At 44.5% G+C, this 15,860-nt stretch overlaps 1 protein-coding gene across 10 annotated transcripts in view; it reads right to left on the reverse strand.

The window, feature by feature from the left end:
- Nucleotides 1-15,860, reverse strand: part of trpm3 (transient receptor potential cation channel, subfamily M, member 3) — a 262,662-nt gene that overhangs the window by 97,772 nt on the left and 149,030 nt on the right. For 9 of the 10 annotated variants that reach the window (XM_080188382.1, XM_080188380.1, XM_080188381.1 and 6 more), the window contains exons 2-5: nucleotides 6,926-7,005; nucleotides 5,632-5,836; nucleotides 3,725-3,938; nucleotides 831-955 (exon numbers count right to left, since the gene is read on the reverse strand). In XM_080188382.1, the coding sequence (XP_080044508.1) occupies nucleotides 831-955; nucleotides 3,725-3,938; nucleotides 5,632-5,836; nucleotides 6,926-7,005 (624 nt within the window). Of the gene's footprint in view, nucleotides 1-830; nucleotides 956-3,724; nucleotides 3,939-5,631; nucleotides 5,837-6,925; nucleotides 7,006-15,409; nucleotides 15,524-15,860 lie in introns of those variants that run through there. The other variant, XM_080188387.1, reaches the window with a different exon arrangement.

The raw sequence follows: 15,860 nt of genomic DNA on the forward strand, positions 1-15,860 counted from the left end.
TTTAGCTTTATTCATGGCAAACATTCTTGAGTGAAAGTGTTTGAACATAATTGAATAAAATCCAATTTATTCTTTGCTGGCTTTACTCTCGGAGGAATATCATTTTCTCTGCAGGAATTTTATTAAGTCATGTATTCTACATCTGATTTTAAATATACTGTAAAAACTGGTTCAGAATAGACACAGGTCCAGAATAGACTAAGGATCTCTTTGGATACACTAAAATTTCCCAACATTGGCTTTTAGCACTGGTGTTCATAGGATTGGAGATGGCCAGTGAAGCCAAAACCAAGACACCCAGCTTTTCTTTGCTAAGACTGTTTATCAGCTTGTTCAGAATCACAGCTATTCTCAAACTTCCCAGAGTCCCAGCCATCCCCTGGTTACACTAAAAAGAAAAAAATCAAGAAAATAAATGAATGAGCAGAGGTGACAGCCCTTGCCTGGTGGGGAAATCCCCTATTTATGCTCATTAAGAACTTTAATCAATAAATTAAACAAAACTGACAGGGGTGATAGCTCACCAGGGGCACCGCAACTAAACATCAAAAGGGAACTTAACTCACTGAATCAAAATGTCATTCCTGAGACTGATGATGCACCCCAGCCCCAGCAGTGTTCACCAGTCATGGATGTTCATTAGCTGTGTGCGCTCAGAATACTAAATCGATTAACACTCATCAACTGTTTACCCTTAACCAAGTGATTACTTGCCACTGACAAATGAGACGGATTTCAGGCTTTTAATAACACAGAATGTGAGGATGGGCATTTTCTCATTGCAATACTTGGAGTTGCGTTAACGAGGAGGTAAGGTATAAGGTACCCACATCCTTCCCGATTAGATCCTCCTGATTCTCTACGATTCCCCACGGAGCGATGCCTATAATGCAGATCCTCCCTCTGGACTTGGAGGCATGATCCTTCAAAGCGTCTCCCACGTGGCGAATTACCCCTGAAAAACAAACCCACCAAATGTGATCGCTTGCACCAATCCCAAAACAGCAACTCGGATTTATGTAGACTTTACTTATTAGTGTCACATGTAGGTTTACATTAACACTGCAATGAAATTACCGTGAAAATCCTCTAGTCAGCACACGCCGGTGCCTGTTCAGTGCACGGAGGAAGGATTTAGCACGGTCAATGCACCTAATCTGCACATCTTTTCAGACTGTGGGAGGAAAGTCACGCAGGCACGGGGAGAATGTGCACAGACGTAGACCCAAGCCGGGAATCGAACCCGGGTCCCTAGTACTGTGAGGTAGCAGTGCTAACCACTGTCCCGTAGTGCCTTTAACATTGTAAAACATTGCGATGCACTTTCACAGAGCTGCTTCCCGACAACATTCAGCATCAAGCCACATGATTAGGAGAGGTAATCAAAAACCTGGTCAAAGTTGACACTTGAGATTTTGGTATGCAAGTCTGCTTCTGTAGACACTCAAAGGCACATTCCTAAAAATCCATTTATAATAATTCAACGCATTTCCCACGAACTCCATGCGTCTCACATTGGAATTCACTTGCTGGAATCCCACTTTTCTTTTAACCGTAGGAATATTTCTCCCTTTATCTTTCCTCCCAGGACCAGCAGGTAGCAGCTGCAGACACCAACTGTTCAAAATGACACTTTTATTTGATCATGGTTTTTCCTAAATCGCACTTAGGCAAAAATGGCATTGACATTTAAGCTAATTTCTGCACTGATCTTGCCCATGGGAACCTATCCCCAAAATCCATCATTCGAAATGAATGACGCATTCGAAGTGCGTCAGCCAGAACACGAAGAACTATCGAGCGAATAAATAATGGCAAGTGCACAACATCTGCCCACTTCGGACTTGAAGCTAAATCTTAAATCATACAGAAATTAAAGTTTGAATCAAAGCATCAGTGATGAACACTAAGCTCAGCGGCCAGAATTTGACCAGCACATTCTTTCTGGTTGTATCACAGCTTGGCATGGGCTCCTGCTCTGCCCAAGACTGCAAGGAACTGAAAAGGTCATGAATGTAGCCCGATCCATCACACAAACCAACCTCCCATCCGCTCTGAAAAGCTTATTTCACATACTGGCTGGGGTTTTACGAACTCGCTCGGGCAAGGTTTGTAAAATCCCCCCCGGGGCCAAGGGAGGATTCCGTTCTGCGAGCCTCCCCCGTACCGATTCGGGGGAGGGTGATTTAATTTGATTTGATTTATTATTGTCACGCACATTAACATACAGTGAAAAGTATTGTTTCTTGTGCGCTTTACAGACAAAGCATACCGTTTATACAGAAGGAAAGGAGAGGGTGCAGAATGTAGTGTTACAGTCATAGCAAGGGTGTAGGGAAAGATCAACTTAATGGAAGGTAGGTCCATTCAAACGTCTGACAGCAGCAGGGAAGAAGCTGTTCTTGAGTCGATTAGTACGTGACCTCAGACTTTTGTATCTTTTTCGCGACAGGAGGAGGTGGAAGAGAGAATGTCCGGGGTGCGTGGGGTCCTTAATTATGCTGGCTGCTTTGCCAAGGCAGTGGGAAGTGTAGACAGAGTCAACAGATGGGAGGCTGGTTTGAGTGGTGGACTGGGTTTCGTTCACGACCCTTTGTAGTTACTTGGACAGAGCAGGAGCCCATACCAAGCTGCGATATATCTGGAAAGGATGCTTTCTATGGTACATCTGTAAAAGTTGGTGAGAGTCATAGTCCCCTACATACTCCTTAGACTCCTGAGAAAGTAGAAGTGTTGGGGAGAGGGGGGGGTTCATTAACTGTAATGTTGGTGGTTCATGAGGTCATGGTTAGTGAGGGCCCGATTTCAATCTTGCAGCTCACTGAGGTGAAGGAGGGTCACTCATGCAGCCTAAATTGTCTCTCACTGCTGTACAGTGTCAGTATAATTCAATAAAAAGGGAAACTGTGTTGCTGTATATGTAAAAGTAAGAAGTCTCACAACACCAGGTAAAAGTCCAACAGGTTTATTTGGAATCACGAACTTTAGGAGCACTGCTCCTTGTTCCTTCACTCACCTGATGGGGATCCATGAAATGAGTGAAAGACAAAACACAAGGAACACCACGGAAACACAAGTGGGAAAAGAAATGCAACTCCAACTGCACTCAAGAGGTCAACGCGGTCGAAGAAAAAGCAACCCATTTGATTGGTACCCAAACCACCTCCTTAAACATTCACCCTCTCTATCATCACCCTCTAACATAACAGGAAGGGATCCATGATTAGGGAGGTGTGGGGGAAGAAATGGCCAACTCCGATTGAGAGTGGGAGCCCCTGTGACCTGCATGGTGGGCCTGAGGTGGGGGACAGGACGGGAGGTTTATTCCTATTATTATTGGGGCGACCCTTAAAGATGATACTCTGATCTCAGTGCAGTGGGCTTTGCCGATGTGTGCAGGCCCCTCCTTTCTACATAATGGTGCGAAACAAATCCATTTGTCGTTATTTAGGCAGAGTGCGGTAAGATCTGGAGAGAAAACCGATTTCTTTCTCTTCAGAGGAACACATTGGATTTCTCACAACACTGTCCTTTGGGAGAGACTCCCTCACAGAGTAAATTAAATACATTTCTCGCCAAAAATCTGCTTCTGTCACAGGCGGTGGGATGTTGAATCAAGATAATCATTTACTTTTAATGAGCCTTCATCAAAACTTGGGCAATGAAAATTGGAAGCAAAACTCTTGGTTAAATAGTGGCAAAAGAAAGCAGAATGACTCTTTACCTGTGTTCACACCTCCAGTGAATATCCAAGCCCCTGTTGTCATCGCTGCTTTAATCAGACCCTTTCCAAATACTTGTTTGAGTTTAGGTTGGAGTTCAAAGTTCTGGAGTCCACCATGAATGGAGATTAGGAGCTTTGGGAGGTCCAGCTGCCATTCCTTTGTCATCAGATGCAAGAGGAGATCGGGCTTTGTGTCAAATGAAACTCGCACATACTAAACCAGAAATGGAGAAGAGAGGAGAAGCTAGTTATAAAATCACTCCCTTTCCAACCTTCACCGCTTTCTGAATTCACTGAGTGTTTCAAGATGTGTAGTTTAGGGGGATTGATCATGTTAAATTGCTCCTTAATGCTCAAAGATGTGTCAGGGCAGCATGGTGGTTAGCATTGCTGCCTCACAGTGCCAGGAACCTGGGTTCAATCCTAGCATCAGGTCACTATCTGTGTGGAGTTTGCACGTTCTCCCTGGGTTTTCTCCGGGTGCTCCTGTTTCCCCCCACAACTTGCCTGGACTTGCAAAATCGCACTAACTTTCCTGTCTGGAAACAATACACATCTCTTTAACCTGTGCTTAAAGCTCTCTCCACTCACACTGTCTGTACCTTTAAGAATTGATTAGCTGTAAAGACTCACATTCCAATCATTATGCATGTAAGTTGAGTTTGCGTCTTTGAGCCCTGTTTGTGATCAGAACTCCCAGCCACCTGACGAAGGGACAGGCTGTCCCGAAAGCTTGCGGCGTTTGCTACAAATAAACTTGTTGGACTTTAAGCTGGAGTTGTGGGATTTCTTTCTGTAGTACCAGTGGGAAACAGGTGGCTTCTCTCCAGACCTGCCCAGGAATGAGGATCCAGGTGACGAGTGATGGAAGCGACTTCGTGGAGTGAGGAGAGGGAGTGGGGGGGTGGGGGAGAAGGCTGCAAGGAAGTTAACAATTGGATTAAATGCATCCCTGGAGGTCTCATAGGGATTTGTCCCTCCCCAACCCTGCATGAGCTATTAGTCAGCCAACACTCGAGTGATTCCAGAGATGAGGGGGTCTGTCGAATGAAGAGAGATTGAGCAGTTTAGGTCGATACTCTCTGGAATTTCAAAGAATGAGGGGAGATCAAATTGACGTTTACAAGATGATAAAAGGTGTGGATAAAGTAGACACGGAGCGGATGCTTCCTCTTGTGGGGCATTCTAGGACGAGAGGTCATAGTCTTAGGCTAAGGGGCAACAAGTTTAAAACAGAGTTGAGGAGAAACTACTTCTCCCAAAGGGTTGTGAATCTGTGGAATTCACTACCCAAGAGTGCGGTGGATGCTGGGACAGAGAGTAAATTTAAGGAGGAGTTAGACAGATTTTTAATTGGAAATGGGTTGAAGAGTTATGGGGTTAAGGAACATATCAGGCAAGATCGAACGATGGCGTGGACTCGATGGGCCGAATGGCCTAATTCTGCTCCTGCATATTATGAACACATGCATCCTTGTGACCAGAAAATCTCCTGACTGAGAGGTGCTATCCATTGAGTCAGGACAGATCTTCTCAATGTTAACAATTAACGCTGGCATTGAGTTTATTTATTAATCACAAGTAAGGTTTACATTAACGCCGCAATGAAGTTACTGTGAAATTCCCCTAGTTGTCACACTTTGGAGCCTGTTTGGTCAATGCACCCTAACCAGCACGTCTTTCAGACTGTGGGAGGAAACCACGGCATCCGGAGGAAAACCATACAGACATGGGGAGAATGTGCAAACTCCACACAGACAGTGAACCAAGCTAGGAATTGAACCCGGGTCCCTGGCGCTGTGAGGCAGCAGTGCTAACCACCGTGCCACCCACTACATCCAGTGACGGACGCCGTTCAGCACCAACATATCTGGATCTATAGAGAACATCAGAGCTGTGCTTGTTACCATGGCTTTGTTGGAGTGTCCTCCTCCCTGGAATTCAATTGTTCCGAAGGCGTCAGTTGGGCTGAGCTGTGTGTGTTTGCTGATGGACCATTTCTCCGAGTGCAGGTCGTTCTTTGTGACTCTGCTCTCAATGTTTTCATTCTGACTGATGGAGATAACTGGAGGCAGTCCCACATGTTGGCCCATCAATCGCCCACAGCAACACCTGAGGAAACAAAACCACCCAGATATATATTTCCTTTCCCTTAAACTAAAGCAAGACCCGTTTCCATTCGAGAGACTATGGCCAGAATTTTGCCACCTCGTCCGACCTGGAATCGGGTTGGGTGAAGCTTGCAGAACGGAATTCTCTGTTGGTCTCGGGTGGATTTTACAATTGGATCTTGCCTTTCTCAGCGGAGTGAAGGAGGCGGGATGGAAAACCGGGTGGCGCTGGTGGTGGGGGAAGGAACTTGGCAGACTTCAGCCCGCTGGCCTGGAATCCCATTGAGAATCCACCACGGGGCACCAATGATCCAGGGGGAATGGGCTGAGCTGACTGGCGGGGGAGGGGCAGAGGGCATACCTCCTGGTTTGACCCCGTATGGGGTGGCTGGCGATGGAGATAGCTCAGCACTCTCAACCGCTCTCGATGGAGCTATTACAGCAGGTCTCAATCCTGCCCTCAGCGGACGTCCCCGGAATTCACAAATAGGAGAGATGAGGAGATCAGCTGGAGGACAACACAGCAGCTTGCATTTATATAGCAACCTTTAATGGAGCAAAAAAAACAATTCCAAGGCACTATAAGAAGAGTTTTCAAACAAAATTTGACTCCGAGCCACATAAGGGGAGGGGAACAAGAAGGAGGTTCTAAGGAGCATTTTAAAGGTAGAGTTAGAGAGTTAGGAAGGTCCTGAACTTAAACACCCAGGCAATTGGAAAGATGGCTTCCAGTAGTGGTGTGATGGAAATCAGGAACCCGCAAGAGGGTAGAATTGGAGGTTCACAGTGGTCTCAGAGATTTGGAGGGTTGGAGGCGATACGAAGATAGGGATCAGGTGAGGAAGCCATGGGGGGGATCTGAAAACAAGTTCGGGAATTTAAAAAGATTCACTCAAAGCTTTTTCAGTTCCCTCAATATTAATCAGCAATTGGAATGATGGCATGGAGGGGTTAACCACTCAACATGTAGAAGATTTTCATGTCGCGATTTTCAACAATTAAACAGAGAAGTTAAAATCTATTTATTGCAACTGGTTCTGTCCCTAAGCAGCAAGCTATGTTTAATATACCGTAGCAACAAATGTATTACCTATGGTGGTCTTTGGTACTTGGTATTATATGGACACATTCTCGCTTGCAAAATGCTCTCTCTATCCATGATTTCTGAGCCTGAGGAACACAGAAAGAGTAATATTTTAATGCAATCACCATGGATCAGCAACGACAGAAGATAATGGAAGAGACAATTGTCTTTGAAAAGATGATGGAATTTAGATTCATTTCCAAAACAGATAGGCTGTTATGAGCTATCTGCACGCAATTGCAGAGTACGCTGTAATCTTGGACACGCCCTAAACACAGGCAGAGCTGAATAAAGGCAAAATCCCACACACACTGGAAATCTGAAATGAAAACAGAAAAGGCTGGAAAATCTCAGCAGGTCTGGCAGCATCTGAGGGGAGATAGTACATAGAACATAGAACACTAGAGCACAAACAGGCCCTTCGGCCCACAAGTTGCGCCTATCACATCCATACCTACCAAGCCATAGAACTATCTGTAACTCCCAATCCGATTAAATCCCATGTACTCATCCAGAAGTCTTTTAAAAGACCCCAGCGAGTTCGCCTCTACCACCACCGACGGCAGCCGATTCCACTCACTCACCCCCCTCTGAGTGAAAAACTTACCCCTGACATCCCCTCTGTACCTGCTCCCCAGCACCTTAAACCTGTGTCCTCTTGTAGTGACCATTTCAGCCCTGGGAAACAGCCTCTGAGAATCCACCCTATCTATCCCTCTCAACATTTTTATTAACCTCTATCAGGTCACCTCTCAACCTTCGTCTCTCCAGGGAGAAGAGACCTAGCTCCCTCAACCTATCAGGGTTAACGTTTTGAGTCTGTATATACTATAGGGGGAGAGTTTTTGATTGATTTTGATTTATTGTTACATGTACTTGAATACAGTGAAAACATATTGTTTCTTGCACGCTGTACAGACAAAACATACTGTTCATAGGGTACATAAGGGAAAAGGAAGGAGAGGGAGCAGAATATGGTGTTACAGATACAAATAGGATAAAAAGAAAGATAAGTTTATTTATTAGTCAAAAGTAAGGCTTACATTAACGCTGCAATGAAGTTACTGTGAAATTTCCCTAGTTGCCATACTCCGGCACCTGTTGGGTCAATGCACCCTCACCAACACATCTTTCAGACTGTAGGAGGTAACCCATGCAGACACAGGGAAAATGTGCAAACTCCACATAGACAGTGACCCAAGGCCAGATTCGAACCCAGATCCCTGGCACTGTGGGGTAGCAGTGCTAACCACTGTGCCACCATGCTGCTCATCAACTTAATATATGTTAGAACTGTTCAAAAGTCTGATGGCAGCAGGGAAAAAGCTGTTCTTGAGTCTGTTGGTACATTTTTTTTTCAGTTGCACTGTTCTTTTCCCTTAATGATTTGTCCATAATTGGCTGGAACTGCGCAAAAAAAAAGTGGAATTTGGAATTTACATTCAACGCAATTGGAGTTTCTGCAATCTCTCAGATCAGGTTTAAAAGCATTGCACTAGAAACAGATACACCTCTCAAACTGGACCAGGGTGAATTAATCGCCTCAGTACGTTTCTGCTAATTGTGCCCATTGGAGGCCTTTGAAGAGGCTCCAAAAATCAAACTGGTGCTTTTGAGCGTAAGGACACTAATGGGCACCTTTCAGAAGATTTTGAACATAATCCTTGCTTAATTGACTGAGGGATGGTTAAGGAAATAACCCCAATTTAACTTTCTGTATGTTTTCAAAACTTTATTTTCAGTAATTTGAGAACTGCTGGATCAACAGTGTGATTTAAAACTATTTCATTTTGCGATATTGATTGATTGATTTATTATTGTTACATGTACTAACATACAGCAAAAAGTATTGCTTCTTGCGTGCTATACAGATAAAGCATACCGTTCATAGAGAAGGAAAGGAGAGGGTGCAGAACGTAGTGTTATAGTCACAGCTAGGGCGTAGAGAAAGATCAACTTAATGCGAGGTAGGTCCATTCAATAGTCTGACAGCAGCAGGGAAGAAGCTGTTCTTGAGTCGGTTAACTTGAGTCGGTTAATATGCCCATTTTCCCCCCAACTGCTCAAAGCAACACTTTAAAGATATCAAGGTTTTCTAAAGGCAACTTTTTCAAAAATAATCACCTGACAGATTTTACCTTTGAAGATATGCAAGTGGGGTTGCTGTAGGAAGGCGAGAGAAATAACGGGAACTATTTCAAGCACAATGTAAGCCCTAGAGTATGCAGCGTCTCATCATGTTCCAGAGATTATATCACACCAGATTTTGGATAATCAAAGGAAGTTTATTCTGCTGGTTTTTTGATTCTTCTTCTCCTCTTCACTCGGAATCACAATTGTTTTATCATTCTGCTGCCAAAGTGAACACTCAGAAGAAGTTTTAAAGGTTTTGAATGACAGATACAACATAGGAGCAGAAGTAGGCCATTCAATCCATCGAATATAATTCACAGATCATCTATCTTAATGCCACTTTTCCGTGCTATCCCCATATTAGTCTTGAAGTCTACTGACTTTTATCTTGAGCATCTCAGTGATCGAGTCTCCACAGCCCCTTTGGAAGAGAATCTTAAAGATTCACTACCCTCTGAGTGAAGAAATTCCTCCCCACCTCAGTCTTCAATGACCTGCCCCTTACCCTCAGATTATGTCTCCTGGTTTAGACTCACGAGCCACGGGAAATACCTTGTCGATTTCCAACCCTGTCATGCCCTGCAAGAATGTTATAAGGTTCCATGAGATCTCTCCTCATTCTTGGAAATTCTGCAGAATACACACCCATGTTTCAATAACGTCATCTCTTACTCTTCTGAACTCCAGTGGATACAAGGCTAGCCTGTCCAACCTTTTCTCAGAAGACAACCCACCCACTCCACGTATCAGTCTGGTCATCGATTACAGTTCCAGGATTTTGACCCAGCATTAGTGAAGACACGCCAATATATTTCCGAGTCAGGATAGTGAGCTACTTGGAGGGGATTTTGCAGGTGATGCTGTTCCCATGAGTGTTGCCCTTGTCCTTCTAGATGGTAGAGGTTGTGGATTTGGAAGATGCTGTCTAAGAAACCTTGGTGAGTTCCTGCAGTGCTTTTTGTAGATGGTACACATTGGTGCTATTGTGTGTCAGTGTTGGGTGCTGTAAATGTTGAAGGTGGTTGATGGAGTGTCAATCAAGGGGGCTGCCTTGTCTGTTGAGCTTCTTGAGTGTTGTTGGAGCTGCACTCATCCAGGCAAGAGGAGACTATTTCATCGCACTCCTAACTTGTGTCTTGTCGATGGTGAACAGGCTTTGGGGGGGGAGTCAGGAAGTGAGTTACTCACTGTAGAATTCTTAACCTCTGACCTGCTCTTGTAGTCACAGTTCTATATTGATGAACAGTTTGCAGACTCATGATTAGATGCTTTAATACACGAAATAATTTTGGAAAACAAGTATTTGATTAAATTTATACTTGGTGAACAAGCCCAGGACAAGGCACTGTGTCCAACTTCATCAGTAAAGTTGAAAATAAAAACAAAATACTGCGGATATTGGAATCTGAAACAAAAACAGAAAATGCTAGAAAAACTCAGCAGGTCAGACAGCACCTGTGGAGAGAGAATAGAACCAACATTTCAATTGTGGATGACCCTTCATCAGAGCCCTGAGTCATCCTGTCTTGAAACGCTGGCTCTATTCTCTCTCCACAGATGCTGTCAGACCTGCTGAGATTTTTGAGTTAGGATGAATAATAAGATTATGAGAACATACTTTATATTTTGGTGTATTTTTAGATATCTAAAATGGTAAAATATCCCATTGGTGAATACACTTTTTCCTATTCCATTGTTATCAGTTCCACAAAACTGAGGTTGTAAGCTGATACAAGATGTGATAAACCACTCAGTGTGTGATTAACTAGATTTGCATTTTTTAAAAGTTTTATTTATTTGTCACAAGTAAGGCTTACATTAACACCGCAATGAGGTTACTGTGAAATTCCCCTAGTCACCACGCTTTGGCACCTGTTCGGGTCAATGCATCTAACCAGTCCGTCTTTGAGATTGTGGGAGGAAACTGGAGCACCCGGAAGAAACCCACGCAGACACAGGGAGAACGTGCAAACAGACAGTGACCCAAGCCGGGATTTGAACCCGGGTCCCTGGCGCTGTGAGGCAGCAATGCTGACCATTGGGCTGCCAGCTTATTCTTCCCAGTGGAAAGTGCAGCTCAGGAATTTTATAAATAAGAATTATTACATGCTACAAGAATGAACCAACAGATCCTTAATTAAAGCCAGTTTAATTTTTTTTTGTTTGAGGATTCCCATGATATTGGACTGTGATATTAAAATCCTTGCGGAGAGTAAAACAACACGAAAGTTTTATTTTTTAATAAAAGGAGTGACCTTTCACAGGAATTTCCAAGTCCTTTTCAGAAATATTTTGCATTCCCCACATGTCAATGTATCCTGAACTATAATTGATTTCGGAGCACTTGTAACTAAATATGCGACAATTTATTAACCTTAATTGTGCAAATATGCCGACACAAGAGGAAACTTCACAATACCCAATTCTGTCCTGCAATCCACCATCCCTTGTACACTCCTTAAATGTCTAACTGTGCATGGTAAATATTGACCCTTCAAACATAGGCAGGTCTTATAGAGCAAACCAAATTGAGCTTGATAAACTTGTATCGATCCTATATGCTTATGTTTTTATTGAGGTCAGGGCCAGCCACTTAGAGTCAAGAGGAGGTGGAATTTCTTCACTCAGAGGGTTGCGAATCTTTGGAATTCTCTAGCCCAGGGAGCTGTGAACGCTCAGTCACTGACTGGGGAGGGGGGTTTTTCAGGTGTGCCCACCCTGAGATCAGAAATTCTCGTCTAAGGTCAACGGTCCGTCAAATTTTTCACCTCGCGTGTGATGCTTCTGGCAGGAAGGGAAAATTTACCCTACTGAGTATGTTCAACACAGAGATCAGTAGATTTGTGGCTGCTAAGGTAATCAAAGAACAGTACAGAAGGAGGCCATTCGGCCCATCAATGCTGCACTGACCACAATCCCACCCTGGCCCCATCCCCATAACTCCATGCATTTAGCCTAGCTAGTCCCCCCGACACTAAGGGGCAATTTATAGGTTCAAAGAATCCTTGCAGAGCAGAAGAAGGTCATTCAGCCCATCCAGTCTGCACTGACTACAATCCCCTCCAAGCCCTATTTCCACAACCCCATGTGTTTACGCTAGCTGGTCCCCTTGGCACCAGGTGGCAATTCAGCAGGGCCAATCCACCTAACCTGCACATCTTTGGACTGTAGGAGGAAACCGGAGCACCCGGAGGAAACCCACGCAGACGCATGGAGAATGTGCAAACTCCACACAGACAGACAGTGATCCAAGTCGGGAATCGAACCTGGTCCCTGGCACTGTGAGGCAGCAGTGCTAACCACTGTGCCATCATGCCACTCCACATGGGAATAATGTGAGCAGGTGGACTCTTTGATTTATAATATTTGTGATGGCAGAACAGACTTAAGGGATTGTATTTATGTTCTGACATTCCATTGCTTTTAGCTGTTTAACCCTTGTGTTGCTACTTATTATAAACTGTCCTCTAACAATTCTCAAACAAAAATACTAAACAGGCTCAGGCTCTTTTCTCCAGAAAAGAGAAGGTTGTTGGTGACTTGATAGAGATTGTTCCAATTACAGAAGGGTTTGATAGGGAAAATGTTGCCTTTATGATGTAAACCCAAAACTAGGGGCCATAAATATAAAATAGTTATTCATAAATTTAGTGAAGAAAGTCAAGAGAAACTTGTTACTACAGGGAGCGGCTGAGGTGAACCACATAGATACATATGATATAGAAAGAGCGCAGAAGAGGTTTACTAGGATGCTACTGGGATTTGATGGATTGAGTTATAAGGAGAGGTTGGATGGACTGGGACTTTTTTCTCTGGAGTGTAGGAGGCTGAGGGGTGATCTTAGAGAGGTCTGTAAAATAATGAGGGGCACAGATCAGCTAGATAGTCAATATCTTTTCCCAGAGGTAGGGGAGTCAAAACTGGAGGGCATGGGTTTAAGGTGAGAGGGGAGAGATATAAAAGGGTCCAGAGGTGCACTTTTTTCACACAGAAGGTGGTGAGTGTCTGGAACAAGCTGCCAGAGGTAGTAGTAGAGGCAGGTACAATTTTGTCTTTTAAGAAGTGTTTAGACAGTTACATGGGCGAGATGGGTATAGAGGGATATGGGCCAAATGCGGGCAATTGGGACTAGCTTAGGGGTTTAAAAAGAGAGCAGCATGGACAAGTTGGGCTGAAGGGCTGACTCTATACAGGAGACACTGAACATACACAAATCTCTGCCAGTGTTTAAGGTCCACACAAGCCCCCTCACACCCCTCTTCATCTCACACTATCAGCACATCCTTCTATTTCACCCTCTTGTGTTTGCCCAGCCTCCCCTGAAGGGTAGCTATACTATTCGCCTCAACCCGTGGAAGCGAGTTCCACAGTCTCTCCACTCTCTGAGGTTCAAGGTATCACTGGCAGAGATCAGGGGGCAGATTGGCGTCCCGTTGATCCTGCCAGCCTGGCGGTTGAAAGGCTGGAGTGCTGCTGGATGATTTAGTCAGAGAAAGACACAAAACAAAAAGAAGGAATCACCACATTAGGTAAAATGAAAAAAAAGAAATGCTTATTTTCCTGCCACGCCTTTCACCACAAGTACTTCACGGTCAGTGAATGCAATTTGTTAGAAGTGTGTTCACTGTAATAGCGACAGGAAAAAAACGTAACAGTCAATTTGGCGCACAGCAAGATCCCACAGCCAGTAATGAGTGTTAATGACCTTTGCTCTCGCCACCTGCAGACGGGCACCAGGCACTGGTTACTTGCCTATTTCTCATGAGGCCATTAAGGGCATCATTAACTCCATTATAACTGGGGCATCAAAGCCAACTGTCAAAGTTGAACGCGCCCATGGAAAGACGAACAAGTTTATCACAGTTCTGGAAAACAGTTCACATTGAGCTGACATCCCTTTCATTTTCCCTTCATTAGAATGTCACTGATTCATTTCACGTAGCTCAGCAGTCCCTCATTATTAGAGACCGTCCTGAATGCATCACGCCAGCAAGCACATATTGCGGTAATTTGTTTTAACTCTAATGAGATGGGTGAAAGCAGGCTACAAACTTTTAAAAAAAAAACCTTTGCTTTAATCTGTCATGCTGGGTCTCTCTGGGCTCAAGATTGCGCAGGAGAAAACTGCCAGTATCGGAGCCCTGTTTAAGAATAAAGAAATTGATGAGATGATAAAGGAAACCTTTGATCTTTTTTCAAGTCAGTGGAACAGTTTAGCAGGTTGTTCGTGGAAAAGCTCTTCCGCACGGAAACTCCAGCAGTACGTTAATAAACTTAAAAATAAAAATACCTACCATGGTTATCATGATCTGTTGATTAAGAGATATTGGGGAGGCGATGGCCTAGTGGTATTACCACTAGACTATTAATCCAGAGACTCAGCTAATGTTCTGGGGACCCGGGTTCGAATCCTGCCACAGCAGGATTTGATTAAAAAAATCTCTGGAATTAAGATTATTGAACGTCAGGGGAAAAACCCATCCGGTTCGCTAATGTTCTTTAGGGAAGGAAATCTGCTGTCCTTACCTGGTCTGGCCTACATCCAGACCCGCAGCAATGTGGTTGACTGCCCTGCGAAATGGCCTAGCAGGCCACTCAGTTCAAGAGCAACTAGGGATGGGCAATAAATGCTGGCTGTCCAGCGACCACCACGTCCCACGAATGAATAAAAAAAAGAGTATTGAAGTTGACACGTGAAGGGCCATAAAGTGAACCTGGTTCCAGAACACCAAACCTTTCTCTTTACATCTAAGTTTCCAATGAAATGCTTCCTTTCTTTATATGGATGCATCCTCTCGTGATTGAGGGGACGCCACGGGATAGAATTGAAATAGGGGGCGGTGGGTGGTTTTCTTCTGATTCTCCGCTGTAACATTCTAGGAAGATTTCACTGGTGGAGGAAGGGATGGGGAGGAGAAACCAATGTCCTTCCTTTGCTCCAAAGAGTATGGCGGGAGAGTGGGAGAATCCCTGCAGAAATTCCACCTCAGAATTCCTACTGCTATCAGTGGATTACGCTTATGTAATGGGGCACGCGACAGACTGTGTCAGAAACACAAAGGGTATTTATTACAAGGGAAGACTACAAAGGCTGGCAGCCCCCCTGCTACCCTGGAACAGCCCCCCCCCCCCCGTGGCTCAGTCCCTACATGTCCTCCTACATGGGCAGGATTTTCCAGCCACACTCAACCTAAGACTGGAATTGTGGTGAACCGCCAAATTTGGCCTTTTATTTCTCTTTCTGAAACTGATGGGACTTCAAATTCACCCAAATCCCAATTACACTTCCTCGTTCAGACTCAGTGACAAGTGTTTCCTAATTCTACAATCTGGTTGAGGGGATGCCCAGTTGGTTACCTGGTTCACTCAGATCCCTGGTGTCCTCAGCTTGGTGGACAGTAAGATCTGGAGTTGCAGGGAGCGTTACACACTCTGTCACAGGAAGGTCTGTCCCATTCGGTTACAGGACTGAGCTGTAGATTGCAAGGAGCCTGTGTTACATGGGCTTGATGTATGCAATCTGAATGCTCGCAAGCATGCCTCTGATTCCCAAACTGCTTTCTATTATTACTTTTCACGGCCTCCCAATCATCATCGAGAATTACTTAGAATTTACTGTGCATAAACAGGCCATTCAGCCCAACTGGTCAATGAGGGTGTTTCTGCTTCACAAGAACCACCCTTTTAGAATGATAGAATCCCTACAGTGCTGAAGGAGACCATTCAACCCATCAAGCCTGCACTGACCACAATCCCAAACAAGGCCCTATTCCTGTAACCCCACGTTTACCCTGATAATCCCCCTGAC

The sequence above is a fragment of the Carcharhinus amblyrhynchos genome, chromosome 5 (assembly GCF_965287045.1).
Source record: "Carcharhinus amblyrhynchos chromosome 5, sCarAmb.v2.hapA, whole genome shotgun sequence".
NCBI classification, from domain to species: domain Eukaryota; kingdom Metazoa; phylum Chordata; class Chondrichthyes; order Carcharhiniformes; family Carcharhinidae; genus Carcharhinus; species Carcharhinus amblyrhynchos.